General features: G+C 37.9%; 3 protein-coding genes across 9 annotated transcripts in view; 1 reads left to right on the top strand and 2 right to left on the bottom strand.

The window, feature by feature from the left end:
- LOC110381946 (alanine--tRNA ligase, mitochondrial) overlaps positions 1-4,731 on the bottom strand; it is a 317,119-nt gene extending 312,388 nt beyond the window's left edge. For both annotated transcript variants that reach the window (XM_064039923.1, XM_064039922.1), the window contains exons 1-8: positions 4,348-4,731; positions 3,790-3,963; positions 3,248-3,393; positions 2,735-2,890; positions 2,287-2,431; positions 1,694-1,827; positions 1,101-1,404; positions 19-821 (exon numbers count right to left, since the gene is read on the bottom strand). In XM_064039923.1, coding sequence (XP_063895993.1) covers positions 19-821; positions 1,101-1,404; positions 1,694-1,827; positions 2,287-2,431; positions 2,735-2,890; positions 3,248-3,393; positions 3,790-3,963; positions 4,348-4,542 — 2,057 coding nt within the window. In that variant the 5' untranslated portion in view covers positions 4,543-4,731. The remainder of the gene's footprint in view (positions 1-18; positions 822-1,100; positions 1,405-1,693; positions 1,828-2,286; positions 2,432-2,734; positions 2,891-3,247; positions 3,394-3,789; positions 3,964-4,347) is intronic.
- A 278-nt stretch (positions 4,732-5,009) lies between these two features.
- On the top strand, positions 5,010-13,619 carry LOC110381937 (protein sel-1 homolog 1). 2 transcript variants are annotated; one of them, XM_064039925.1, is made up of 14 exons: positions 5,010-5,557; positions 6,304-6,425; positions 6,708-6,798; positions 7,171-7,394; positions 7,818-8,013; positions 8,628-8,776; positions 9,340-9,465; positions 9,797-9,919; positions 10,217-10,322; positions 10,724-10,872; positions 11,407-11,572; positions 11,989-12,154; positions 12,613-12,817; positions 13,399-13,619. In XM_064039925.1, the coding sequence occupies exons 1-14, from the start codon at positions 5,293-5,295 to the stop codon at positions 13,531-13,533; spliced, it is 2,223 nt and encodes a 740-aa protein (XP_063895995.1). In that variant the 5' UTR covers positions 5,010-5,292; the 3' UTR covers positions 13,534-13,619. The 2 variants fall into 2 exon arrangements, with proteins under 2 accessions (XP_063895995.1, XP_063895994.1); XM_064039924.1 differs by having other exon boundaries at positions 13,387-13,619.
- A 236-nt stretch (positions 13,620-13,855) lies between these two features.
- On the bottom strand, positions 13,856-27,030 carry LOC110381938 (molybdopterin synthase sulfur carrier subunit). 5 transcript variants are annotated; one of them, XM_064039927.1, is made up of 8 exons: positions 25,240-25,588; positions 24,335-24,851; positions 23,140-23,255; positions 18,598-18,773; positions 15,523-15,789; positions 14,877-15,106; positions 14,312-14,446; positions 13,856-14,121 (listed from the first exon to the last, which is right to left on the bottom strand). In XM_064039927.1, the coding sequence occupies exons 2-7, from the start codon at positions 24,461-24,463 to the stop codon at positions 14,339-14,341; spliced, it is 1,026 nt and encodes a 341-aa protein (XP_063895997.1). In that variant the 5' UTR covers positions 24,464-24,851; positions 25,240-25,588; the 3' UTR covers positions 13,856-14,121; positions 14,312-14,338. The 5 variants fall into 5 exon arrangements, with proteins under 5 accessions (XP_063895997.1, XP_021198049.3, XP_021198058.2 ...); XM_021342374.3 differs by having other exon boundaries at positions 13,856-14,446; XM_021342383.3 differs by lacking the exons at positions 13,856-14,121; positions 14,312-14,446; positions 14,877-15,106; ... (2 more) ...; positions 23,140-23,255; positions 25,240-25,588 and adding an exon at positions 26,889-27,030 and having other exon boundaries at positions 24,474-24,851.
- Positions 27,031-27,044: the final 14 nt, after the last annotated feature.

Here is a 27,044-nt window from a genome sequence, read left to right as displayed (position 1 = left end):
TCTAGTAATATTACTCACCTAATAAGGTTCTGCACATCCAAAATGACATTCTGCGACAATTTATCTCCATAGACCGACAAGTGCAGAGTAAGGCCCTTATCCGTCACACTAGACCCCGTGGGACACACCGCACTCCTGGGCAGCACCTGTCTAACCGCCGCATTCAACAGATGCACTCCTGTATGATTCTGCATCAGTTTCAAACGTCTATCTTCATCAATTTCTAGTGTCACTTCCATATCACAGTTCACACACTTCCTACTACCGCCCCCAACCGCAAAGTACCCCTTGTGAAACACAAACCCTTGGAGCTTAAACACACTGTCCACTTGCATAGCCACATTGTCATTCACGTATATAATGCCTTCATCAGCCGCTTGACCACCTTCCTCGCAGTAGAAATTTGTGTCTTTAGTCACTATGTAATAAGGTGCATCTTCGCATGCTTCCAAAAAGTCTAGAAAGACGCATTCTTCGTTTAAAATGCCTATAACTTTGGTTTTGAGCGGTTTGAACTGGATATTCTTTCCGTTGGCTGCGTAGTCGTATTTGAAGGTGTCGTTTGTGTAGCTGTAGCCATTTTTGTTCATGGTTTTTATAGCTTCGTTAAACAGCTGGTCTTTGTTATTCGCTTGTTCTTTGAAGGCGGTCTTATGCCTCGTTCTGTGCTTGGAGAGAAGCTTCCAGAAGCCTCGCTTGTCGATGGTGAGGCCGTTGAGGTCAGCGATGCGTCTGATCACGTCTTCTTGGAAGCCGTGCGTATCGTAAAGTTTGAACACCAGATCGCCTGGAATTTCTTTCGAATCTATTTTCGACATCGTCTGTAAAAGTTAGATATGTTAGCTGACATTTGAAGTTACAGGGAATCAAAAACATAAGCCTACGAAACCTGAAAATTGCGCGAATAACCAGTACAGCAAACCATTTACGGCAGATATCAATGACTTATTTATCTGTTGATTTTGCCTACTGATATTAAGAATTCAAGATAAACTTACTTTATGGGGCAAAAATTCTATACTTAAGCAAATCGAAAAAAAAAAACACAGGCAAGGTGTAAGATTAATCTTAAATTGTAGTAGAAGAACACTATATCAAACCTCTTTCAACTCCTTATATCCCAAATGGAACCCTGCTAACTCCACATCACTCAAAGCTTCCACCTCAGGATACTGCTTCACCAGGTCTTTCCACTTCTTCATCAGGCCAGAGCGCATCCTGGCGTAAGCCTGCTCCTCATGGTCAATGATGAGCTTAGCGTCTTCTTCCTTGGCCAGGAGTTCAGGGTAGGTGGACCCCAGGCTTTCGGCCACCTCGTCGTATAGGATACGAAGAAGTTTCGGGTTTTGGAACACGTCGGTAGATATTTTGAATGATTTTCGCATTATTTGTTTGAGGTTTAGACTGGAATGAGGAGGATAATTTAATCTTGACATTATCATATAAATAGGCAAACACACACAAAATCACGAAGAAGTATCATTTAATACAGATAAACAAAATCGGAAAATTATTTCCTCAAAACACTGCACCAATTAATTTATTAATCAACTCTTCATCAATTCTCTTTTCAGACTCCCAAGTCACCTTAAAAATAGATTTTATTTAACAAAAAATTAAGTCAGTAACATTGGTAATTTTTTTCTTTTTAAGTGAACATACAGAAACCCCCTATTTCATTAACGGAACTTACCTAGAAGCTGGAAACACGCCATCAGCCAAACAAATGCTGATCATTCGTATATGGTCCGCTAGACGTCGGTACGCGGCGTCCAGTGTTGCGTCCTCTCGGTAGCTACCGCCGTAAGGGTTCACGCCTTTACTGTTCTGTGTGATGAACAAACAAATCAGGCTTTTACATGTGATAGGAGAGTGATTCTCACAAGTAAAGTAGGCTGAACTAAATAAACGCAAATATGACTATTGTGCACAATCTATTTAAATTAATAGAGAAAAAATTAACGATTTTAGAACTTCAAGTCCAGATTTCGTCAAGCTGCGAATTAAATATAAGTCACAGTGGTTAGTTTCTACTTTCTCAATCGCGTCGTAGTAACAAGGCATACTCCAAAGTATGGCAGCCATGCCCTGCAGTCTCATGCCAGAGTCTACATCCTGCTGTTGAGTACTAAGGAGTTGGGGATTACCTTCTCTATTTCTCTAATGGTGGCAGGAACAGAAAGGTGTCGTAGTTTTAAGGCACGCACTTCATTACGGTGGCCTAGCACTCCAGCCTCATACCAGTTTCTATAAGGTGCTATTTAGTAATGAGGAGTTGGGGGTTACCTTCTCTATCGCTCTGATGATGGGTAGGAACAGGTCCGTATCGTAGTTAGAAGGCACGCCCTGCAGTATGGCGGCCATGCGTTCTAAGCCCATGCCAGTGTCCACATGATGTTTGGACAGAGGCTTCACTTTACCGTCTTCTCCTCTAGAAGAAAACTCAATAAGGTAAAATTATGAATGTATAATCTGCAACAAAAGTCACTGAACATTCTTTGGAGTTAAGATTTTCGTGTTCAGCTATTTTGTTTGGATTATTAATGAATTTTTGTTGCTAACTGTTCAATCATCAATGGAGTTTGTTCCACCATTACTTCTTCTAAGCAAAAACACATAGGAAATAGTGAAGCATGGACTTTCTTTTATAAAATTTACCTTCAAAGTGTGCTGATTTTCAGCTCACTTTGAATAAATTACCTTTATATTTACAGTTTAAAGTTTGAAAACTTACCTATTACACTGTATAAACACAAGGTTCCATATTTCCGTCAGGGAGCCATCAGGGTTGACATAATGTATTTCAGTGCACGGGCCGCATGGCCCGGTCGCGCCCATTTCCCAGAAGTTATCTTTAGACCCTTTCTCTAGTAACCTGCTGTCTGCAACACTGAAAGGTAGATAATTTATTTTGTTATACATAGGGTTATTTGTAGTAGTTCTTATTTGAACTTGGGATGACAAACCTTTCTATCTTGAAATGTAATGACACACAGCTCATATGATAATAATTATGATAAAAAAAAAATTTTTGCTCTTGATATATTTAGACTATTAATAGCCTATTTAAAATTAAAAGATGCATTTTTATGCCTTTCCATAAAGTTTAAGACTTTCACAATTTGTCTTTTCTATTTATTTGTTGTACTCTGTCAGCAGTTTATTCTCTTCTGTAATCTGTCAGTATTTTACCTTTATCAAATCTATTAATATTACTATTGTCCATAAAAAATAAGCATGTCATTACCCAATAGCCCTCCAGATATCCCTGCACTCCGTATCAGTCTTCAGTCCCATAGCAGCATCCCCCATGAAGTATGTCACCACCAACTTGTCCGGCTTCAGTCGGTATGGACCTAGGAGGAGGTCCCAGGCCATTTTACATGCTTCTTTCTGAAAATAAATAATGTTTAGTATTGATTTATTATATTAGATGACTGCAATGTTTTTGAGTTCAGGTTCAAACAATGGTTTTTGTAAAGTTATATCTATACATAATGAAATAGGTGCTATTTTTTAAGAATAATCCTGTATCTAACGGTGGGATGATTTGTAAAATAATTATGATGCCTTGAAACAAAGGGATGAACAAAACATAAATAAATTATGAGAACAATCTTGTTATGACTTTTTATTGTAAACTTCAATGTAAATACAATAATAAAAACAATTTAATCAATTGAACTATTTGTTTGTTTAACATGTATTAATATGTATTTGTGCAATGTCAAGATTGTTTACCTCTCATTAAATAGCTATTCAAACAGAGTACAAGTCTTAAACTATTACCTTATAATAATCACCAAAAGACCAGTTGCCGAGCATTTCGAAGAAGGTGTGATGATGTCCATCAGTGCCCACTACGTCCAGATCATTGTGCTTACCGCCAACCCTCACACACTTCTGTGAGTTCACCGCTCTGAGGCATGGCGCTGCTATTTTACCAAGGAATACTCCTTTGAACTGTAGAAGATAAGAAGAATATGTACATATGTATAGTGATAAAACAAATGTACGTGAACTTATTAGGTACATACAAGTGATTTTTTAATTTTCAATGACATTTTAGTTACAATCCATAGAACCAATCTATGGAATCTCATATAAGAGCTATTATTAAACCTTATTGGATAGTATAATTTTGATTATAACGGTTTAATACAGAGATAGAAATAAAATTTGAGTTTGGGTTTCCTAAATTAATATATTCAATAAGACAATTGCTTGCTTTAGTTAACATTCTGCCACTAAACGTAACATCTTAACGGAATTGAAGTATTGTCTTAAGACAAAAACGACCTATTTCTACCTTGTTTAGACCAAAAATAGCGCGTAAATAGGTCTTACCTGGTTCATGCCAGCATTAACGAAAGGAACACTGGCATCGTACAGAGGGACCACGGAGCTAGACTTGACGTACTTGTGGCCATGTTTACTCTGGAAATAGTCTATAAAACTACTCCGTATGAAGCTGCTGGACGATTGAAAGCGAACCCCGGGCTGGTGGTGAACGAAACCCCTTCTAACCGGTACCCGAAGCATTTTAGGTTATATGCAGTTACGAGGCACTAGAAATCAGAGATCTTATGCCTTTCACCTCGATTGTAAGTTACTTTCGCAACCAAATATTCTGTTAACACAACATTTCACGGTTTTGTAAGAAAATTCGTAAATTTCGGCAAACTTCGACAGCTTTTGCTGTCATTTGTCTGTCAATCAAACAAAATGCAAAAAAAATGTCAAGTTGTCTCATTGTCAACGTCAGTTCGCGAAAAACAAAAACATTTGCATATCAGCCAGATTTAATTAATCTCAAATGAATTTTGTATATAAAAATTAAACTTAAAACCTGTGAATGAAAGCTGAGACAGAGAACCTTTTATATGGTGATATAAAATAAAACAAAAAATAACTGAAAAAAATCGCGACTGAAAAGTACTGGGAAATCGGGAAACTCTTCCCTCTTTTGACAACTGTTTGATAGATTTTTGACAGCTTGCTTGACACTGACAGCAGTATTTTGACAGCCACTGCTAATGGGGCATTTTTCGAGAAAATTACAGCGATTCCTCCACAAAATTCCAACAATTACAAGAGTTATGAGTCGCAAATGAATTAATTAGTATTGTAGTAAAATATTTAACTTAAAGCGTTCTTGAACACGTGTACGTTCGCTAGCGGTGTTTAATTGTTCGCTCTCTTTCATAACATAAACATCAGTGCAATTACAAAAATAGTGTTCGGTAGGGACACGTAAGTGTTTAGGTCCGATGCGTGAGATAAATTAAGAAAATGAAGCGTTTAGAACTGTACTTCTTGTGTCTATGCTTTGTGTTATCGGCCAGTGAGTTGTTAGGGCCCGACGACAGTAAAAAGAAGGAAAATGATGAAGAAGAGGACAGTGGTGATAGCTTGGACTCAAAATACCAAACAGTTGATGCCGATTACTTTAAAGAGCTGAAGGATGCTATGAATAAGGAGATCGTGACTCTTCAGGAGTATGCTGATGCTCTGAGGAATACCAAAGATGTGCCTAAAGATGAAGAAACTAATAAAGGTATGTTTAACTTGGTTTCTTTAGCTAAGTTTTGGTATTCTTCTAGACAACTATGTTTTAAAGACTGTGTTATTGTTAGATAAATATGTTTTGCTTCACTGCTTACAGCCCACAGTGTAGTGTTTAACATAACCTAGTGTAATTATTGTAAATAAGAATAGTATTTTCCTGGGTATTTCCAATGGCCACAATGTTATGAAATTTCAACTGTTCAATAAAATTACAATGTAGGCTAAATATAATAAAATTCTCATTTACAGAATAGATTTATACAACAGATAGTTACACTGTTGTTATATTCTGCTATAATTTTCCTGAACATTATTACCTTCATATTCATACAAATATTCAAACCAAGATTAGGAAAAACCATATGAATCTTAATTCTTCATCTTAGAGTTTAAAATGGCAAATCATGCTATTAAAAGTCTATAACTCCAACCTGTGAACCTTATAGTTAGGAAGTAAAAATTGCGTGTCATTTCATCCATAGTAAAAAACTCCAATCTTGAATGTTTCATATACAAAATGCTCAAAATTACATGTTATTTACATTCTGTCTATGGTATAAAAATTCAACGACTCTTATTTCAAATAAGGTTTAGAATTGCATGTCATTTTAATTCCATATAAGGCATTATAAAGTATAACAATCCAGGGAAAACCTTAACTCTTAGCTTTAAGGTTCAAAACAGCACAGCATTCTATCCACACTCTAAAACCAAGCTTCTGCATTGTACTTACAGATAACCATTTAGATCAGATGGAGTATACTCTGAAGCTCTTAAAGAAGAGCCTGCTGAGGCACACGGAGACAGCCTGGATACATGACCCAAAGGCTTCTGATAATTCTGAAAGTGAAATTGAGGTAAGCAGTAGAATAAATATGATGATATTGATAGATCATATTATCATTGCTTGTATGTTTAAAAAAAATATTTATAAACTAAGCAATTGGAACTTAATTTTCCAGAGCAGTAGACAAGATAAAGTGAAGCAGAAAAATATTTTTTACAATAATCATAAATAAAACTTGTTCTTCAGTAATTATTTAATCAGCTGTTATGTTTTGTATCCTCAAAATAAAAATTGTATATATGTATGTATCCATGTACTACCTAAGTTAAAGCTGCTTTATATCTTTTCATAGAAATTGGAGGAGAATCCACAAGATATTTTAGACACACTGCCACCATTACCTGTTGAGGAAGAGCCTGAATTATCACCAGAATTGAAAGAAGGTAAGTTTCATATCTTACTAAAAAGTTGATTATTACTTGCAAGTATAAGAAACCAGATTCTATATGAAACCAGGATTATACATAATCTCACTGACAACTCGTTAAAAGAGCAATTTAAAAACCTAGCCCTTTGATGGAACAATGCAATTTAATCAGAGCCCTTTAAATGAATAGCTATACATATTAACCAGTTGGTTGCAGCACATAGTTTTACCAGTATATGCGAAACAAAAATAAGGGCCACCAAGTCACAATATATGTTCAATGTTGCCAGGTCTACACACAGAAACCTCGAAACAAACCATTTCACATACAATAACACCATTTACACTCATTTTGATATCAAAAATCTAAATAAAATTTCCTCTACAGCCAAAGAACTCTACGACATTGCAATGGCCAAGCTAAACCGACGTTCCCCCGACCTTCGCGGCGCCATCTTACAAATAAAGCAAGCAGCCGACATTGGCTTCGTTCCCGCTAAGATCAAGCTGGCCTGGTCTTATATCTTCGGGGAAGGAGTGGAACTAGATCTCGATAAGGCCAAGAAGATATTTGAGGAGTTAGCTGAGGAAGGAAATGCTGATGCTCATGCTGTGAGTAGCTTGAATATTGACTTACATTCTAGAAGAGTACTAGTTTCTTCCTTATGTGCCACCCCTATTTACGCCCCTATATATTTCCTGTAGATACGACCCTTATGTACTTCTTCAATGTACCCATATGTACTCCCTTGTGAAAATTTCACTTAAAAATTATTGTTTGTCATCATTCTATATCATATCACAGAGAATCAGTCAGGAAAGATGATATATAAGGTATTTCAAAACAAAGCCAAAATGCTTAACTGAATCGAAACTGGTTTTAAATAGTATACTGTGTTGCAAATTGATATTCAGCCGGTTTTCAATTAATAAATACATAGTTCATTTTGTAACTGCCTTGTATTAAAAAAAACCTTTCATTTTAGCGATCACCTTTCATTTTTCTCCATACTAATCTAACCTATTTTCTCCCAGGGCATGGGCTTCCTGTACGCGACCGGCATAGCGGTCCCCGTCTCCCAAGCCAAAGCCCTAGTCCACTACACGATGGGAGCTCTCGGGGACAGCGACTTCGCACAGATGGCGCTCGCGTACCGGTTCTGGAGTGGCAACACCGTGCCTAGTTCCTGTCCTAAAGCCATGGATCTGTATATGAAGGTCGCTTCTAAAGGTATGTGGAGTTATCCTTGCTAATTTTATAAAGAAGTAAAGTTTGTGTTGTCATGCAGGTAAAATCTTTCCCCAGTAAGTCAATAAGTCCTATAGAAAAAGCTACATGATTTGTAAAATACGATCTGTTTTTTATCCGTGTACAGGAAGTAGTTTTCACGGGATGTGTTCCGTAGGGTGAAATTGCGAGAAACAGCTCGCGATAAATAAAGTGGATAATGTTCTCGAAAATGTTTACACATTTTTCGTGCACATTTAGGTATTTCAATGGCAATTTACATATCTCATTTTTTTTAATGTTTTATCAAGTGGTATTTGAATGCTTCAGTTAACTTGCAACATATATATTTTATGACCGTTATTCTGAATACGATTTTAGCTTTCAATTTTCAAGGGAAAAATATTTTCTGTACTGACGGACAGAATTGTCAACTGCATCAAAAAACTTTACCACGGTAATACGTTTCATTTTTGAAACAGATATTGAAAATGACAGTAGGTAAATGAAAACTTCTTCAACTTGATCTAAAGGTTTCAATTTTCTTATGATTTATGCCAAAACCAAGTGCAGTGTTTCTCATAATTTGTATTATCAACGTTTACAATTTGTTCTAGTGGCCAGTCAAGTAACATTCAGCGGTGGTCCCGCAATACAACGCACGCGGCTCATAGACGAAGCTGAGGGCGGCGGACCCGGCACGCTCGACACCGACCTCATCGAGTACTACCAGCTGCTGGCCGAGAAGGGAGACGTGCAGGCGCAGGTGAATATATCCACTGCCTCAGTGACAGCCCAGTGACCTCCAGCGACACAACGCACACCCTCGACACCGACCTCATCGAGTACTACCAGCTGCTGGCCGAGAAGGGAGACGTGCAGGCACAGGTGAATATACCCACTGCCTCAGTGACAGCCCAGTGACCTCCAGCGACACAACGCATGCGGCTCATAGATGAAATTTGCTACCAATTTAATCGGATTCAGCTGAGTATCGTAGTTTTGCAAGGTGCGACTGCCTATCTGACTTTTTTCAGCCATTTAGCTCGATTCATTGGTTAGACTGATTGAAGATTTTCAGATTTCTGCTTACCTGTAACAATTGCCAAAGATATCCATGTATATCATTACCAAAGATATGATGATACATGAGAGCTGGGACCCACCAATTTAACATGTCTTCCAAATCACGGAGGAACTCGTCATGACAAGATGGTCACCCATCCACGGACCGCCCGCTCCTAGTGTTGCTTTACCTTATATCGAATGAACCTACCCTAATAAACCATACATATACCCATGTATTTCACCTTATATCTTTTCCTGCAGGTGGGCCTAGGTCAGCTTCACTTCCAAGGCGGTCGCGGCGTGACGCTGGACATCAACAAGGCGCTCCACTACTTCCAGCAAGCTGCTAAGACTGGCAATGCGGTGGCCAATGCGTTCTTAGGCAAGGTATGTTTTGTTACCATTTATTGTTACTAGAAAATAAGCATATATTTTTCTACTGCCTTATGTGCTAACCGTATAAAATCCCTTGTGTTTTTAATGAACTACCCTTATGTACCCTTTTTGTTTACATCTCTTTTTAAGCCGATGCTAGTCTGGTAGAGCATATCTTAAATGCAGTCTCAGTACATATGAAGGTAAAATTGTTAAATAATTTTTGATACATCTTTTAACCTCTTCAATGCCGCTAATTAGAGAACAATAGAAAATTAATTGTGTCTCGCATGGATCCACGTCTAAAACACACGAAAGGTTAAAATAATATCTTCTTTTGCAGATATACTTAGAAGGTGGTGACGGCATTAAGGCTGACAACGAGACAGCTTTGCGTTACTTCAGGAAAGCTGCTGAGCTGAACAACCCTGTTGGACAGAGCGGATTGGGCATCATGTATTTACAGGTATGTATATTATGATTTAAGATCTACATGAAAAGTATGTTCTTTGATGAAGGTCGGAAATAGGTAGTTAGATTTATATACGTACCTACTACAACAAGTCAAGCTACTATCTACATTCTACAACATGTGTTTTTATGAACATAATTTAAGACCTTATAGTTCTAGAGATAAAGTTGAATTGAAAGTTTAACATAATTGAAATAACTGCCCGCGTGACTTGCCGAACTTAACGTCACGAACCAATGGACATTGGACAATAATATTCTTCATGTCAAGCATACAAACTATTTTTGTTAGGGTCGTGGAGTACCGAAAGATACAGCAGCGGCGTTCAAATACTTCACGATGGCCGCCAACCAGGGCTGGGTGGAAGGACAGCTGCATCTAGGATTTATGTACTTCGGTGAGTGTATCATCTGCCCTGCCTTTTCCAACTTTATATGTTTAATATATTTTTCGTTTGCGAAAATAAATAAACTATGTAAAATTCTTCCTGTCTAACCGAATGCAGCTAAGTGCCTATTTTTTAGATGGAGCGACTGCCTATCTGACCTAATTAACGCAGTTGCTCGGGCAATCCTGGTACCCCTTGGTAAAAGTGGTTGTCAGACTTTCTAGCTTCTGTCTGCCCTGCCAATTTAACGTGTCTTCTGAAACACGTAAGGACTTGCAATGACAAGATGGACCTATTCACCGACCGGATGATTGATCGATCTAGCTCGTGGCTGTTAATTAGCCCCGAGTACTTCGTTGTGGGCAATTTTTACCATGTTTTGTACATGTTGAACTTGATTTTTCTGTCAGGTGGTATCGGCGTCCGTCGCGACTTCAAGCAGGCTAACAAGTACTTCTCGCTGGCGTCGCAGACGGGCCACGTGCTGGCTCTGTACCACCTGGGACAGATGCACGCGCAGGGGCTCGGCGTGCTGCGCTCCTGCACCACGGCTGTCGAGGTGAGGGCAGAATCATCATCCTCCGAGCCTTTTCCCAACTATGTTGGGGTCGGCTTCCAGTCTAATCGGATTCAGCTGAGTACCAGTGCTTTACAAGGAGCGACTGCCTATCTGACCTACTCAACCCAGTTGCAGCAGAAAGACAGGCTGAAAGCTTCAATCTCATAATAGTGAAATTATAGTTTGTCCAAATTCGCGTCGCGATCGCTAGAGGAGAATGATTGGCAACTACGAGTGACCAGTCTCTGTGAGTGGCGTAGCAAGTTCGTAGCAACCGCTTCGCTAAAGTTCGTAGCCAGTTTGCTATGCCGGTTAAATATTTACGACTCATTGTAGGCCAAAACTACATCTAGGTGGAGCAGTATTTAAACATCCAATACAACTTCTGACCATAGGGATTCTCCTGAATGGGCCAAGACAAGATGTTTGAATAATGAAAGTATATTTTTGAGACACGAAGTGTGATTTTCTAGCATAGCTGACCAATGTATATAATTTTCAAGTCACAGTTTTTTAACAGTCTTTTTTTTCCAGCTATTCAAGAACGTGTGCGAGCGTGGCCCCTGGGGTTCCCGGCTGATGCTAGGTCACGCGGCGTGGCGAGCTAGAGACTCGGACTCGGCGCTGCTGCAGTACCTAGCGCTAGCCGAGCGAGGCCTGGAGCTGGCGCAGACCAACGCTGCCTTCTTGCTGGACAATGGTGAGTGTGATGAAGAGGTTCTAGTAACCAGCTATTCAAGACCCGGACCATGGCCTGAATCAGGGCCCGACGCGACAGGTCGCCAATTGCCTCGACGAGGACCCGGCGGTGCCCTTCCCACGCAGGGTACTCCTGGACTGTGTGGTCCACCGTGTTCTCGGGGCTATCCGCACAGTGGTGACACCCGGGCGCCTCCTCACGACCGATTCGATGCAGGTACCTCCCGAAACAACCGTGTCCGGTGAGGACCTGCGTCATGCGGTACGTGAGGGCGCCATGACTCCCTGAGCCACTCCTCAAGGAGGGGACTTACCGCCACTATGGTGGCGTGTTCTTTACCGTATCTCTACTTGACTTTGGAACTAACTCTGTCTCTTAGAAATAGACCTTAAAATCTATATGCATTTATGTTATAGGCGAGGTGCACATAATCCCAGCCTCGGAGCGATGGGCCAGGGCTCTGCAGCTGTGGTCTCGCGGCGCTGCGCAGGGCTGCGGCGCCGCTCGCGTCAAGCTCGGCGACTACCACTACTACGGGCTCGGCACTCCGCAGGACCTGGAGGCGGCGGCATACCACTACAGGTGGGTCTCATACACCCAGGCACAGAGCGGTGTCTAGGGCTCTGCAGCTGTGGTGGCGTCAAGCTCGGCGACTACCACTACTACGGGCTCGGCACTCCGCAGGACTTGGAGGCGGCTGCCTACCACTACTGGTGGGTAACAGGAAAATTGGGGGTGAAATATTGTTCTAGGGATATGAAGCCAGCCAGTAATGAAGTCTTGATGTGATTCAATTTTTTACACACTTAGAGTTGAATACCTAATCGTGAAAGTTCCAACACTTGTGTACTTTAATTTCAGCTGCAGACACCAAATATGCATTATCTAATTAATAATTAAATCTCATATTTTTTACTTCGCTCTACCCTTTTCCAAAGTTATTTGGAGTCGACGCAATTTTTATTTCGCCAACATCATTCTTAAAAAAACCCTCACACTCGAGTTCTTAATTCTTTATTTATACCCTTTTTCATATACAGGATAGCATCAGAACAGCTCCACAATGCTCAAGCGACCTTCAACCTGGGCTACATGCACGAGCGGGGCCTAGGCCTGGCCCAGGACGCCCACCTCGCCAAGCGCTGCTACGACCTCGCCGCCGACACGTCGCCCGACGCCCGCCTGCCTGCAGCCCTGGCGCTGGCCCGGCTCAACGCCGCCTCGGCTTTACATCAGATACTCGATGTAAGTGTGCCAAGTGTTACACCCGGGCTACAGCAACTCGCCGCCGACACCTCGCCCGACGCCAGGCGACGAGCACACAGCGCTAACAGGGACATTACATACCTTGCTTGGAAACTTTAAAACTATTCGACACTGCGCTTACGAACACGTATGCCCATGTTATATTACAAATATGGGCGAATCGCCATAGATTTGAGAGGAGGCCTTTATCCAAATTATTTTAAATTGTATTCTACTTCAGCTAAAAGTATGAGTCTAAGTTTCTCGAGAAATAACCAAGTATAATTGTTCAGGTGATAAGGTCGACGTTTCTTTGGCTCGTTTTTGAATGAGACAACGTGTGGCTTGCTCAATTATCTATTGGACACCAACGATGGACGACAAATGAGGGCCTACGACAGATGTGTATAAATGCATAGCTATATGCGACAATTTTAAACCAAACAATAATGATTTTAAGTAAATGCGTGTCAACTGATTAGGTATTTTTTAACCAAATAAGTTTTCGAACAATTTCTTCCAAATTCTTAAATTTCTACCACAAACTCACTAAAGGAAATAATCATCAGTCATTCTTACAGAGTCCACTGGCTGTCATATTCCTGACGGACTCAGCACTCCTGTCCAACTGGGACCTGTACCTCATCACAGCACTCCTGGGAGCCCTAGGAGTCGTGGTCTACCTCCGAAGACCAGCCCAGCAGCCAGCCAACTAGGCTGGAAGTAACTTAAGTGATTCGTGACGTGAACTGTACATACAAAGTGATTAATGTAAATAAAATGTGAATGATTTAAATTTTTATTTTGAATTGTTTTATTCAGTATTTTTGGGATGGACTTTAGTAGTTCCTGATTTTTTTAACACGGCAATACTAAAATTATTTAATAACGCATGGGGCAACACCTACTGAACATTAAAAAAGCGGATGAATTTTAAGTTACTTGACAAGTTAAAAGCGAAAAAACCCACAAACAATAGTTTGATTTCTTAATTTCATTTATTAATTATGAGTGTGTGGATGAGGTAATTAAAGAACAATGTTATTTCTTATTATTTTATTTAAAATAAGTAATAAGTATAAATGTGATTATACCATAAGTAGATCAATTCCTACAATAAAGTGTTAAGTTCATTTTAAAAGCATTTTTATTTCTCATTGTGTCTTTTACTTTTTAATACATGCAGTAAAAAACTAACCAACTTCAAGTATCACTAATAAAATAACAAAGTTAAAATCTCAATCGATACAGTTTATTGTATGTACGGCAATCACCAGAGACCGTTTCAAGCCTGATTTCATTTACGGCCAGTTTCTTCATCAAAAGTTAAAGTCAAAGTAATGTCTAAAGTAAAAGTAACGGTCAAATTCGTTTTTTCAAGGCTAAAGTGACAGCAAAACTAATAGAAAAAACTAATTTGACCGTAACTTTTGCTTTGGACATTACTTTAACTTTTACTTTGGCTTTTACTTTTGATGAAGAAACTGGCTGTTAATTGAAATTAATTAAAGTATTAAAATATCACATTATTCCCTTTTCTAACTGTTCAATTTTCTTAGCGATATCTTCCGCAGAGAACGTGTAGTCTACCATCGCCTCTTGCTTCACGTCCGCGTCTCTTGAAGTTTTCTGTGGACAAATATATCATAGTTTACTAAGCAGTAATTTGCCTGGATTTATTTTAGTTTGACGATAGATAAAGTGTAGTTCTCTAGAATAAATGCGGGCCCGAAGTTAGCTAGTGGCAACTCCACGATAGTCAAGGTTTACGACTGCTCTCGTCAAATAACTTTGCCGCTCAGAAGTCAGGCATTTTTCGCTTTGCGCATGCACAGTAGTGTTTGCAGTGCAGTCACTTGGCCGAAATCGTAGATGCTTGTTGAAGAAAAACTTAAGTTCATAGATTGAATGTACCGGAAACCTATCTCACATTTAAGAATTAAATTATCATTTTTTTTTCGAAATAAAAAACGTATCTTCCAGATTTAATTACATAAGTTACTGATTTCATAGGACACTCAAAAATACTAAAGCACATTATAGGCTATGAAATACATACCCAAAACTGCGCATATTCAGGCGACACGGCCTGCAAATACGCAATCTTATCTTCCATGACCTTCAGCCGTTTATAAACGTCCTTAGAAACAGGTCCTATGTTCAGGAACTTCTCTATGGCCATCACTCGCTCCGCTATGGAGGAGGGAAGCCCCGTGCTGTCAGGCTGTTCGGGGAACATGTCCGCTGCAGCCACTGTTTGGGGACCCCATTCGTTGTGGACTTTGCGGACTGGGGGAGAAAAATAGGGGTGTTGTGATTATGATACATAGATGTAAATTTTATGTGGTAGAAACAGGTGTGTTAGGTTGTGTGGTAGAATAGTAAATTATTGTAAGGTTTACAGTTTCTGAGACACGTGGACAAACATGTGTATGCTAATGTTTGGTACACCTGTTAAGAAGTACTTTTGTATATGTTTGTATGTATAAATTAATATAATTACAGAATGAATTCTCTTTTATAATATAAATAAATGCGTCAGTTGTTCATGGAGTGTTCGTGTTAGTCCCTAGTTGTCACGCCCACATAAGGCCGCAGGCTTAGTCATACCTTTAGAGACAATGCATTGAGAACATTTAGCAAGAAACTGCTCAGTAAAAACTTCATTAATTAGGTAATATTTGAAGCGATTTTTTTATCCTCACCTTTCAAATGTCCTTTAGAATCGCTTCTCCTTACAAACTGCGCTCTCACTCTCGCACAGGTATCAGTCTCTTGTGACTCCACTTCGTTGTTCGGTATAAAATCATGTATATTACTGATATTCACTTGTTCCCTCTTGCGTTCCATGAAGTTCTGTATCCTTTGCTGCAACTCCTCGCAGGAGACGTTGATTTGCACCAGCGTCTTGTCTACGGGTGGGGCTGGGAGCGGCGCGGGAGTTGGGATCGGTTTTGAATCTGGTACTGTGCCTGCAAGATTTTTGGAGGTTAGTTTGCAGTAGTCTGAAAGAGTTTACTGCAATAAAAACTCAACATACCCATGTTGAGTTTTTATTTGTTATCAAGATTCCTAGATAGACTAGCTACGAATAATTTACTAAATACCTAAAATCTTTATGTAAGGATATTCTTATCATTATATCTTTATCTCTTCTAAACTATCTATTTTATGATCTAACAAATGTAGATTGATTTTTAGATACTGCTAAGCTAATGATGAATTGAAAAAGTCTATGAAAAGCAATAGACTGATCTTTAGGTCACCGTCAATCGTCGAAGTATTAACAAGATTGTTTTATATTATTTCATTAATGTTATCAACAAAAACTGACAACCAGTTATACATAGGGGTATTGGGTTGCCCGGGTAACTGGGTTGAGGAGGTCAGATAGGCAAGCCCTATAAAACACTAGTATTCAGATGCATCCAGTTAGACTGGAAGCCGACCCCAACTTAGTAGGAAAAGGCTAAGCAGATGTTATGGGCAAAAATTAGTTGTAACTTGTCTAATTAATAATAATATTTAACTAAACTTCCTAAGGTGACCTACTGACCCTCACATCTTTAGAATTTGCCTTATCAGACCTTTACCAGAGGAACAGATAGCTCGGTTATCAATGAAAACTACTTCAAACAATTTTAAACTTTATTTCAAATTACTGCATTGTTCACTTAAAACTAATTTATTGCCAGTAAAACAACAGTAGAAGAAAAAATAACAAAAAAAAACTTTCCAAACTTTTGCTAAATATAATATGATTTTTAAATAAAAAGCTTTAGGAAAAAAATAAGAACATGTTACATAGGATTACATATACAGGGTTACTTGTAAGTAGATATAAAACATGCATTACATGCAGATTGCATTTTTATAAAATATTTCAACTACCTATATTAATACACTAAAACATTTCTGAACTTCAAGTTCATTTTCATCTTTGTTTTTATATATTTTTGGAAGCTCAAATACATGCTCAGCATAATATACATATATTATATTATATTGATATAACTTTTTAACCATGGCAACATTAATTAAGGCCCAAAATATTGCACATTATACGTATAATAATCTTTCATATAATCAATAAATATCATATTGTCTCATTTTATAGTTTGAAGTTGACAGTGACAAAACTAGATAAAATTGATTAAAATATATTTAGCCTTAAATGTTTTATGTGAGAATTTGTGCAACACGATTTACCAATAAAAGCTTTATGTGTATACAAATACCTATGTACATATAAAATATTATCATAAAGTTTTATAACAACAGCAAAATTGAAAAAAAAAAAGAAATGATCAAAAACAAAAATGAGTGTTTGAATAGCTCCTCATTTAAACTACTTTTTATTTATTTTTGCATTGTATGCATTTACTTATTTTATATATTTAACTAATATACGTTTCTACTTATCTACGAACTATATTTTTTGCCTATCTTTTGCAACCATATTAACCTCACAGCCTTTCTTTTTCGACATTCAATTTTTATTTAGAATATGGCCCTTATCTAGAGCACTAGTATTTTCATAAGGTATCTAGTAACACAATCTTCCGCCTAGCCTTTTCCCTACCTCCTCCCGTCTTAATCGGATGTAGCTGAGTACCAATGCTTTACATGGAGCAACTGCCTATCTGACCTCCTGTACCTAGTCAACCGACCAACCCGGTACACCTTGGTAAGACTGGTTGTCAGACTTTCTGGCTTCTGACTACTAAAACAAGAATAGCCTAAAATAACCCTAAACCACTATGTTATAAGGTATACACTGGCAAAGAAATAACGATAAGAAACTTATAAAACAACCAACTTAACAACCTTACAAAATATACTATTAACAAAAAAAAAACATATAATCAGACCGATTAGAGAAGTAGTAATTTTCACCGCAATACTATTTTCAAACAGTATGCAATGTAACTTTCCATAATTTAAAAAAAGTATATTTCACATTACAGACCTCCAAAATTTTATGATGAAATAACAAGGCCCAACTCGATTTTAATTCAAGACCCTAGAATCCGATAGCTTTTTTCAAACTTGAGCAACATAAGATCACATAGATAAACAAGTTATCTGATTCAAGAAAAAACTAACCATAAAAAATGTACTTATTTGTAACTGATAAGCATAACTCGTATAAGATTCGAATAATAATTCACTTAGTTGCAGGCCCCGAATGATCGATAAAGTTCTACTTCTCATTCTTGGGACGTTGAGGAGTTGCAACAAAAACTAAAAAGAGCTAAAAGAGCTGAAGTAGCTATTCTCTAACTCAATGGGGCCTATAAGGAGCCAAGCGTGAGAGCTCCATATACTAAATTAGACCTCCTTGGACTTAGGGCACAAATAAAGTGGAGGCGGGAGCACCCTCCCGCGAAACCGCTACGAAGTTCCACGGAGGAAGAAAAGATGAGCGGAGATGCCATAAGGCAGGTAGGTCAGACGCCTTCTTTTAGGTCAAGTAACGTACGGTAGGTTTGACCAAAAAGATCAGTTTCTATTAAACGAACAAGGCGTTCGGGTTCCTTTACACATCCGTCGAAGATTGGTCTTGATTAAAAAAAACAAATGTGTGGGTGGAGCCAGCTCCGTTCTTCGTCCCCCGGACACCCGCATTTTGGTGACGCTACTTTCTTAACAGATTTTGCATTATGACATCTGCACTAGTCATTTTGTTCTCCATGATTTGTACCCTAGAAAGGAGCTACTCAAACAGTTTCAACCAACTATCTGCCCATTACAAGGCCTACGTTTAGACGACCACGCACATTCAATGTTCTCCTTCCATACGGGCGCGTCGCCTTCATAAACCTCCTTCTTCCATATCGGCACGCTGGCTTTCAGAGTCTCTATGCAGTGGGAGACGGCGTCCAGAGAGTCTCTGCGGTGCGGGCTGCTGACCGCGATGACTACTGATGACTCTCTGCAGGGGACGATGCCGAGCCTGGTGAAGAAATTGTTTGGTTATTTTGATAGATTTATTTATAACAGACGGGAGTTTCTTTGATAAAGTTTTCTCGGGATTTCATCCGCGTCCCGGGGAAACTTTTTCCCGTGTGCATATAAATAATAGCTAATATTACCGGGGAACAGTGTGGCTTCCCCACAGTGAATGTTTCAAATCCGTTCAGTAGTTTCGGAGAATTGAGCAACAAAAAATCCTCTTATAAAATTAATTTAAATACGCCTTTTTCTCTAAAGGATAATTAAGACTTGGATGTAAACCTATGTACACTACCACATCATTAAAATAACAATTTAGGGTTTTTCTAGTAGATGCGACTTAATCCATACCACTAAAGAAGCCAGCTATAATAAATACACTATCCGTACTTTGCATGATTTTCATTTTACGCTCAATTGATGTAGGTACTAGTTACATAAATATACCTTTTCATTAAATAACAATAAAAACCGAGGACATGCGATACAGTATTCACACAACCATCATTATAGTACTACCAAGGGAATACACACCTTATTTCCTTAGAATAAAGTTCAAAATAATAACTCAGTAATATGAAGAGGATACAAGTAATTTTCTATTGATGAAGTAGGAGTATTATAATGCCGTTTCTCTGACCCTGGCGTCATGTGATGGATTCATATCATTATGTACTTATTAGCTGTTTCCCGCGGTTTCACTCGTATGACGGTGGAACTAAATCCCGTGAGAGGACCAAAATATAGCCTTTTTTACTCGGAGATAGTATAGTTGCCGCTCTAGCTTAGCAGTGAAAGACATTTTTAAATCGGTTCAGTAGCTACGGTACCTTTAGGGTACAAACAAACAAAAAAATGTTTCCTCTTTATTATATTAATTAATCTTGCTCGATTACTAAATATACACCTTCTTACAATAAATTAAGGCAATCCTTACTAATATTATAAATGAGTTAGTTCTGTCTGTATGTCCGGCTTTCATACCAAAACCACTGAATTGATTTAAATGCTGTTTTAATTAGCAACCACAAAAAAAGGATTTTGGTAAACACCTGCTACTGCCATCACATGGCCCCAGGTGATTGAGGTTCAAAGGTTATCAACACACATTTTCAGCTTGACGATTGCACAATCAAATGTAATCTAACCTTCGGCAATTGTTAACGCAAAAAACTTAGCTAGTCACGATTTTACTGCCATATATTTAATCAAACTGATATCTATTCACGCAGCCCTTATTCATCATCATCAGCCTATCGCAGTCCACTGCTGGACATAGGCCTCTCCAAGTGCACGCCACTGAGATCTATTTTCGGCTTCTCGCATCCAGCTCCTGCCAGCCGTCTTGCGCAAGTCATCACTCCACCGTGCCTGAGGACGTCCTACACTACGTTTGCCGAGGCGTGGTCTAAACTCTAGAACTCGTTTACCCCAACGGTTATCGGTTCTTCGGCTAATATGGCCAGCCCACTGCCACTTCAGCTTGCTGATTCGGTGGGCTATGTCGATGACCTTGGTTCTCTGACGGATTACCTCATTTCTGATGCGATCCCTCAGAGAAACGCCGAGCATAGCTCTTTCCATAGCCCGCTGAGCGACTTTAAACTTGTGGACCAGCCGTACCGTCAGTGTCCACGTTTCGGCTCCGTAGGTCATGACAGGTAGGACGCACTGATTGAAGACTTTTGTCTTTAGGCACTGTGGGATCGACGATGTTAGGACTCGACGTAGCTTCCCAAATGCAGCCCAACCCAACTGAATTCTCCTATTCACCTCGTCCTCAAAGTTGTTTCTACCTAACTGCAATGTCTGCCCGAGGTATACATATTTCCGAACAACTTCGAGAACGGCGCCGTGTATCGCAATCGGTTCCGGTAGAACATGTTCATTGAACATGACCTTGGTTTTGTCCAAGTTCATCCGTAGGCCGATGCGTAGAGAAGATTCAGCCAAGTCGTTCAGCATCTGTTGTAGGTCCTGCAGCGTTTCCGCCATGATGACGATATCGTCAGCAAATCTCAAGTGAGAGATGTGTTCGCCATTGATGTTGATGCCGCGTCCTTTCAGTTCAGCGTCTTGAACATATCCTCCATTGCATTAGTGAACAGTTTCGGGGAAATAACATCCCCTTGTCTCACTCCTCGATGCAACGGTATGGGCCTTGTTTGCTGATTCTGTACTTGGACGGACATTGTAGCGGCTTCGTAGAGACATCTCATCACTTGGATGTATCGCCAAGCAGCCCTTATTACTGGATTTTTAAAGGATATGTGCTTAATTATTAGGTATAAATGCAAAGTCATATATTTTTGTACCTATTATGCAAGGTTCAATAGCCTGCTTATTAGAAGCATTATCATGTAGGTAGGTACATCGTTTTGCTAAACATTTTGACACTGTGACGTAAACATATAAAGCAAATATTGTATAGGTAGGTATGTCTCTAGACATTATTCGGTAGTTCAGTGACTAGCAAAAGCGTAATTCAAGCACAATTAAGCTAAATTGGACAAGCAGTGCTTGCAACACCAACGTTTCAAATGGTCAAAAATATCATTCACACTCGTATGTACTATTTGAATGAATAACTTGGACAGAATGGAATGAATCCTCAATAATATTGAAAATTAAATGCGAAAGTTATTCTTTCTGTGTGTTACTTATGTATTCGCGCTAAAACTGCTGAAACGATTGAGAAAAATTCGGTGTATTGGCATAGGTAGGTTGGAGACAGAGGCAAAGGCTGCTTTGTACCACGCTTATATTATCTTCACTTGTAACTAACTGTATGTAAGAAAATCTTGGAATCTTAATTGGAACCACTTCAAGGTCTTCGATTAGGATGAAATTTTGCACACGCTCAGAGTTCTGATGACAAATACATGAATAGCGTGTTTTTAGTTTTTTTTTTTATAAGTGTAATGCAAGCAACCTCGCTTCCAACAGGTTTCTGTGGAGATCAAAGGAGGAGGCCTATGTTCAGCAGTGGACGTCCTATGGCTGAGGTGATGATGATGATGATGAATGCAAGCAATTCATCTAAAACGCAAGAAAACCGCGATAATTGTATTATGTATACGTATCTACCGAATATTTTTATTTTCCAAAAATAGTTGTTTATCTAGCATCGTAACTTTTAAAATACATGTCATCATGATAATACTGTGATATTGACCAACATTATTGTTATTGAGTAATTTCACTTGATAGACTGGCGCGTCGAGATAACGGCGCATAAAAATAACTCTACATTGAGAGGTCTTTAGTGCAGTGGCGATAGATAACTGATGATTTATTCTGTTTTAAAATGACTAGTTGTTTTCATCGGTTTCACCCGCGTTCCATGGAAACTATAGCCTATGTTACTCGGGAAGAGTACAACAAGAGTACAAGGAAGCTTTCCAACAGTGAAAGATTTTTTTAAAGTGATTCAGTAGTTTTGGAGCCTTTAGGATTCAAACAGACAAATGTTTATTCTTAATTATATTTGTACAGATGTCATGTTAAAGTTGGACCCTAAAATGGTCACAGGCTTTTCGTGTACTTAGGTACTTTAATTATACCCCTTAAGGTGTAGGAAGTCGTCTAAAACGTGCTGGTCTTATACGAGACAATTAATTTCAAGTTGTCACGACACATAGAATTCCATATTTACCTATACATATTTATTAGTCGTATTGTGCCAACAGTAATATTAATTAGTTCTATAATAAAGATATAATACTGTATTCATGTGAACTTGGAACACATCTGCTGCTATTTTGCATAAGAACAAAACATGATATTTTCCTGTCACTTAAATAAATATTGTATATCAAACATTTCTTAAATATTCAAGTTTAATCAGGTGTCTGAAATGGCCTCTACAATATTTGAAACAATTCATGACTTAAAAACATTTAAAAGTAGGTACTAGCTACAAAAAAATGTCACGCAGGAAAAGTGTCGGTTCGGTTTTCACTTTTTTGTACTAATTATACCGTTTACCCTTCTATTGCTGTTTTATCTAAAAAGGCATAGAAAGACGTTCAAACGTAAGAATCGTATTCTAATTCCTAAACAGGTTTATCGACCCTATTTCACTTGTTAATTTTGATTACGGTTTTAATGCGAAAGTAAGTCTCGCTGTCTGTCACCCTACCACGCCAAGTCAACTGAACCAATTTAAATAAAATTATGTAATAATATTGATACACAGGTAGTCCAAAACCTGAAAAGGGACCTTGGCCTTTTTACCCGGCTGTAGGAAGTGGTTCTCCCAGGGTGAAACCGCGGGGAATAGCCAGTACGTTTTCTAGAAATATTTTTTTCTTTTTCCTCTTAAATATACTCATAGTAACCAAAGCATGTAGCAATAGTAGACAAACCTGTGGTATATAGCTATGCTGTGTACTGCAGGCCACTTGTCTCGAACCTCCTCACAGATGGACTTCAGAGCTTTCAAGGCCATCGGCTCGTATGCTTCATACTCCAGCCTTACTACCTGTAGAAGTAACATTACGATTAGTCTTTGTGAAAACTTGGTAACTAGTTTTAAAGGTACAAGGCTCATTTTATGAAACTCGTATTTTCTAATTAAAATATTCTGAAGACAGCAGAACATAATAATATTAGAATTTTTGTCGTGTTAAAAATATAGTGGAAAACCTTTCAAACTCCTTGCTTTTTCTTCTTTCGGAAGTTTATGTTGGATGCGGCCCCCTTTCGAAATTATTGTAGACATACCTAAATGATTTTATTTTCAGGCATAAAAAACTATATTACAAAAATTTGATTGAAGCATCAGAAATTGTTTGATTTGGAACAAAATAAATTCTTCTGACGCAATGTTTGTGCAAATGATAACGCTTGTTAGCTGTTTATACTTTTTTACACGCGTTTTTAGTTATTTATTATGTATAGCGCCTCACAGCGGTTTCACCCACGTCCCGTGGAAATTACTTCAGGCACATGGACAAAAACTAGCCTAAAGAGCCTTCTCCAATGCATGGACTATCTAACACTGAAATCATTTTTCGACTGTGGTTCTTGAGATTGGCGCGTCCAAAAAACAAACTCTCAAAGCTTAATAATATTAGTAGGTATATATAGGTATATTTCTAGCCAAGATAGCAAGCTGTTTTTACATACTTTTATCTAATCTAGCCAGCCATCAATACTAAACCTAACCCACATATAAAATAGTTATCTAAGTTACACAATATGTTGTTGTTTATTAATATCACATCACCCCTTTATCAGACTGTTATCACCCAAATTGTCTGACTTGTAATTACTAACAATGTAAAGGATTTGTTATGCTATACAATTTGAAACCTTAGTACTGTGAGGATAAGATCTTATTTTTAATCTGTTGTAGAGTCTAGAAAAGTCTAGTCTAGTTCTTAATATTTTTAGTGTTTGCCTTGCTCAGCCTGTACCCACTTTGTTCAGCCATTTTGATCACGAAATTCAAGAATATATGATGCTATGAGATTATTTATTTACCATCCCAACATAGTTGGAATGACTAGGCTGATGAGATGCTATGGTTAAACATGAAATTAATAAAAAATAAATTACCTTTTTGCCTTCAAAGTTATCTCTTGTAGTTCCAATGAAAAGAGACACAGCTCCGCATTTGTCATCAGTGACCAACTCTGCAATCTCATCTACTGACAGTTTATCAAATGTCAACTTTAAGTGATCCATCTTTGCAATATTTTTCTTAATTTCTATAGGTGCTTATATCAGTCTAATATCTATTGCGTTTTGTAGGAAAAAATACTGCAGTTTCTATATTCTATTTTCTAGGCACATAAGTGTTAACCGCCGCTAATCGGAGGTATTACTGCAATACTATCTTTCTCTTTAATATCAATATCAATGTCTTCGTCACAAACTTCTTCGTTTTTAGCCAACAATATATTGTCTTTGATAGTTTGCAAGTTGTAGTTATCACAGATTATGTTCAAAAGTTTACTGTAGCTGATCTTGGATGGGAGACGTATTGTGGACTCCTTGGTTCCCGCCAACTCTTTGGATCGTGCGAAAAACAAAAGTTTCACAGTTACGTCATTCTCAATTTCCATATTTTAATCTGTAATAAAAAATTGGTCATTAGTATTAAAACAAATAAACTTCATCAGAAAATTATATTTGATTTTCGAATCTAGAAGTAGCAGTTATGATTGATATTATATAAATTATCTCTGTAAAATTATTTAATTAAGAAAGCATTGGATTTAAAAAGAGGCTTGAATCCTAGTCCAAATATTTTTTTAAGAATATATAAAGACAGGTATTTCGAAAAGATAGTACAAAAATAAATTGGACAAGTGGGTAACAGTAATTTTAATTGGCCCAAAGCAAAAAACAGAACCTTTCAGAAACCCTTTTTTGCTCACATGTCACATAACTTATAAACCGGTTATGGTTATGAAACTTAAATTATGCAAAAGGCAACTAGAAAAAATAAACTAAATTACCCGCGCTTAATCAGCTTTCGCACTATTTAAATTTAGAAGCAGATGCATAGAAAAACTTAACTACATAAGCACTTGAGGCGCCAACCAAATATAGCGTTATAAATATATTCACACAAAATACGTGTGTACTATGACACACTCGCACATGCACTAAAAGAACATTTGAGAATGTAAAACAAGTTTTTTTCTTTTAGCTACGTAACTGAACCATGACGAACATAATTGCACACAGATAAAGCAAACTACGCGATGATAAACAAAATTATAACTAAAAAGTCGTTGTTTGTTGCAAATGGATTAATTTGCATGAATTACGCAATATATTGTCATATTGTATCTTCGTAAATTACGGAGATAATGAGCTTCAATATCGTTGAGGTTATAAAGTTAACCTTGACATTCCAACGCAGTAAAATTTATTCAAAATGTGTTGGACATACTTACTAAGTTCATTGTAATTTATATCTAATACGTGCAGCACTAATTTTAATTCAATTAACTACATAAATTAGCTTCTTTATTTTTTATTTGTTTTCCTTCAGAACACCTGATTGACAGTAACGATTCGTTTGCGGAGTTCGTGATTCACATACACTATTAATTGACTGCTTGCCTTTTGCCATTCTATTTAGTTTTTTTTTTAAATGGATACTATTAATATAACAATAACAAATCAAGTTCCTTATTTTCCTGAATGTTACTACGTGTAAATAAAATATTTTCAATGCGTTTATGTCTCGTTCATCTTGTTTCATAACTTACTTTGATAACGTAAAATTCAATGACCGAGACGTTACAATGTAAAGGTGCTTACACGCTATTTGGAGATTCTAGGTAATATAAATAGTGATAAAGTGACTGTTATTTTTGGGTTAGTCAATCACCACTGCGTAGTTTGGCGGAGTTGCAGATTTATTGATGGCAGTTAATTATAATACCGATAAAATCCAATTATTTCGATTGACAAGCTATGTGCCAATACAAATAAACAACAGAGTTATAATCACGGACTGTCTGCCAACAACGCAGATTGTTTTACTAACTAAGATTAATATATTAATTGCCCTAGAGTAGTGTAGAAAACTCTCACAATTTAAAACAATATTTCGTTTCATGGGGGTTAATTACCAGGCTAAATCGCAAAATACCACTGAAATTATTTAGGTAGCGGTTACATTGCCTTGTATTCTCATAATATCAAGTCACGTATTTTTAAATTATAGTTATTTCCACAGTGACACAATATGTTATTCCTATGATGTACATTGGGGATAAGATCAAGATATATTTCAATTTCATTAGCTGTTTCTTGCGGTTTCATCACAATTCTTTTTGATATTCTTGCGAATTGTCATGTAATTGTATCCAGTCACTAAACTATACCGATTCAGATGAAATTAGACTTAGAAATAGATGGTTATTTAGAAACGCCTTTGGGCTACTTTTTAACTTGGGTATGGGAGTAAGTACCAACAATACAAATGAAAACATTAAAATAAGTAAGTTACTACGTCAACACAAAAAATATTAGGTTTTTTTTTATGGTGATACCAGTTATTTGTAACGGTTACAAAAAGTAACTGAACGGTTATGTGCTAATGTACACGCACCTTTAGGTAAACTGACATTTTAAATTATAAAAAAGTTACCGGATTTCAAACGGTCTCGGAGCGGGCGGTGTATTTGTGTTTGGGTTCAACAGCTCTGCATCGCATTTTGGCAAGATTCCCTCGGGTGCGCGCGTTACATAAAATGAACGTCGCGTTTCGTGCCACACAAAAAGGATAAAAATAGATTTTCAGAGT

The sequence above is a fragment of the Helicoverpa armigera genome, chromosome 20 (genome assembly GCF_030705265.1).
Source record: "Helicoverpa armigera isolate CAAS_96S chromosome 20, ASM3070526v1, whole genome shotgun sequence".
Lineage (NCBI taxonomy): Eukaryota > Metazoa > Arthropoda > Insecta > Lepidoptera > Noctuidae > Helicoverpa > Helicoverpa armigera.
The sequence above is the reverse complement of the archived record's forward strand: the minus strand, read 5'-3'. Positions and strand labels throughout refer to the sequence as shown.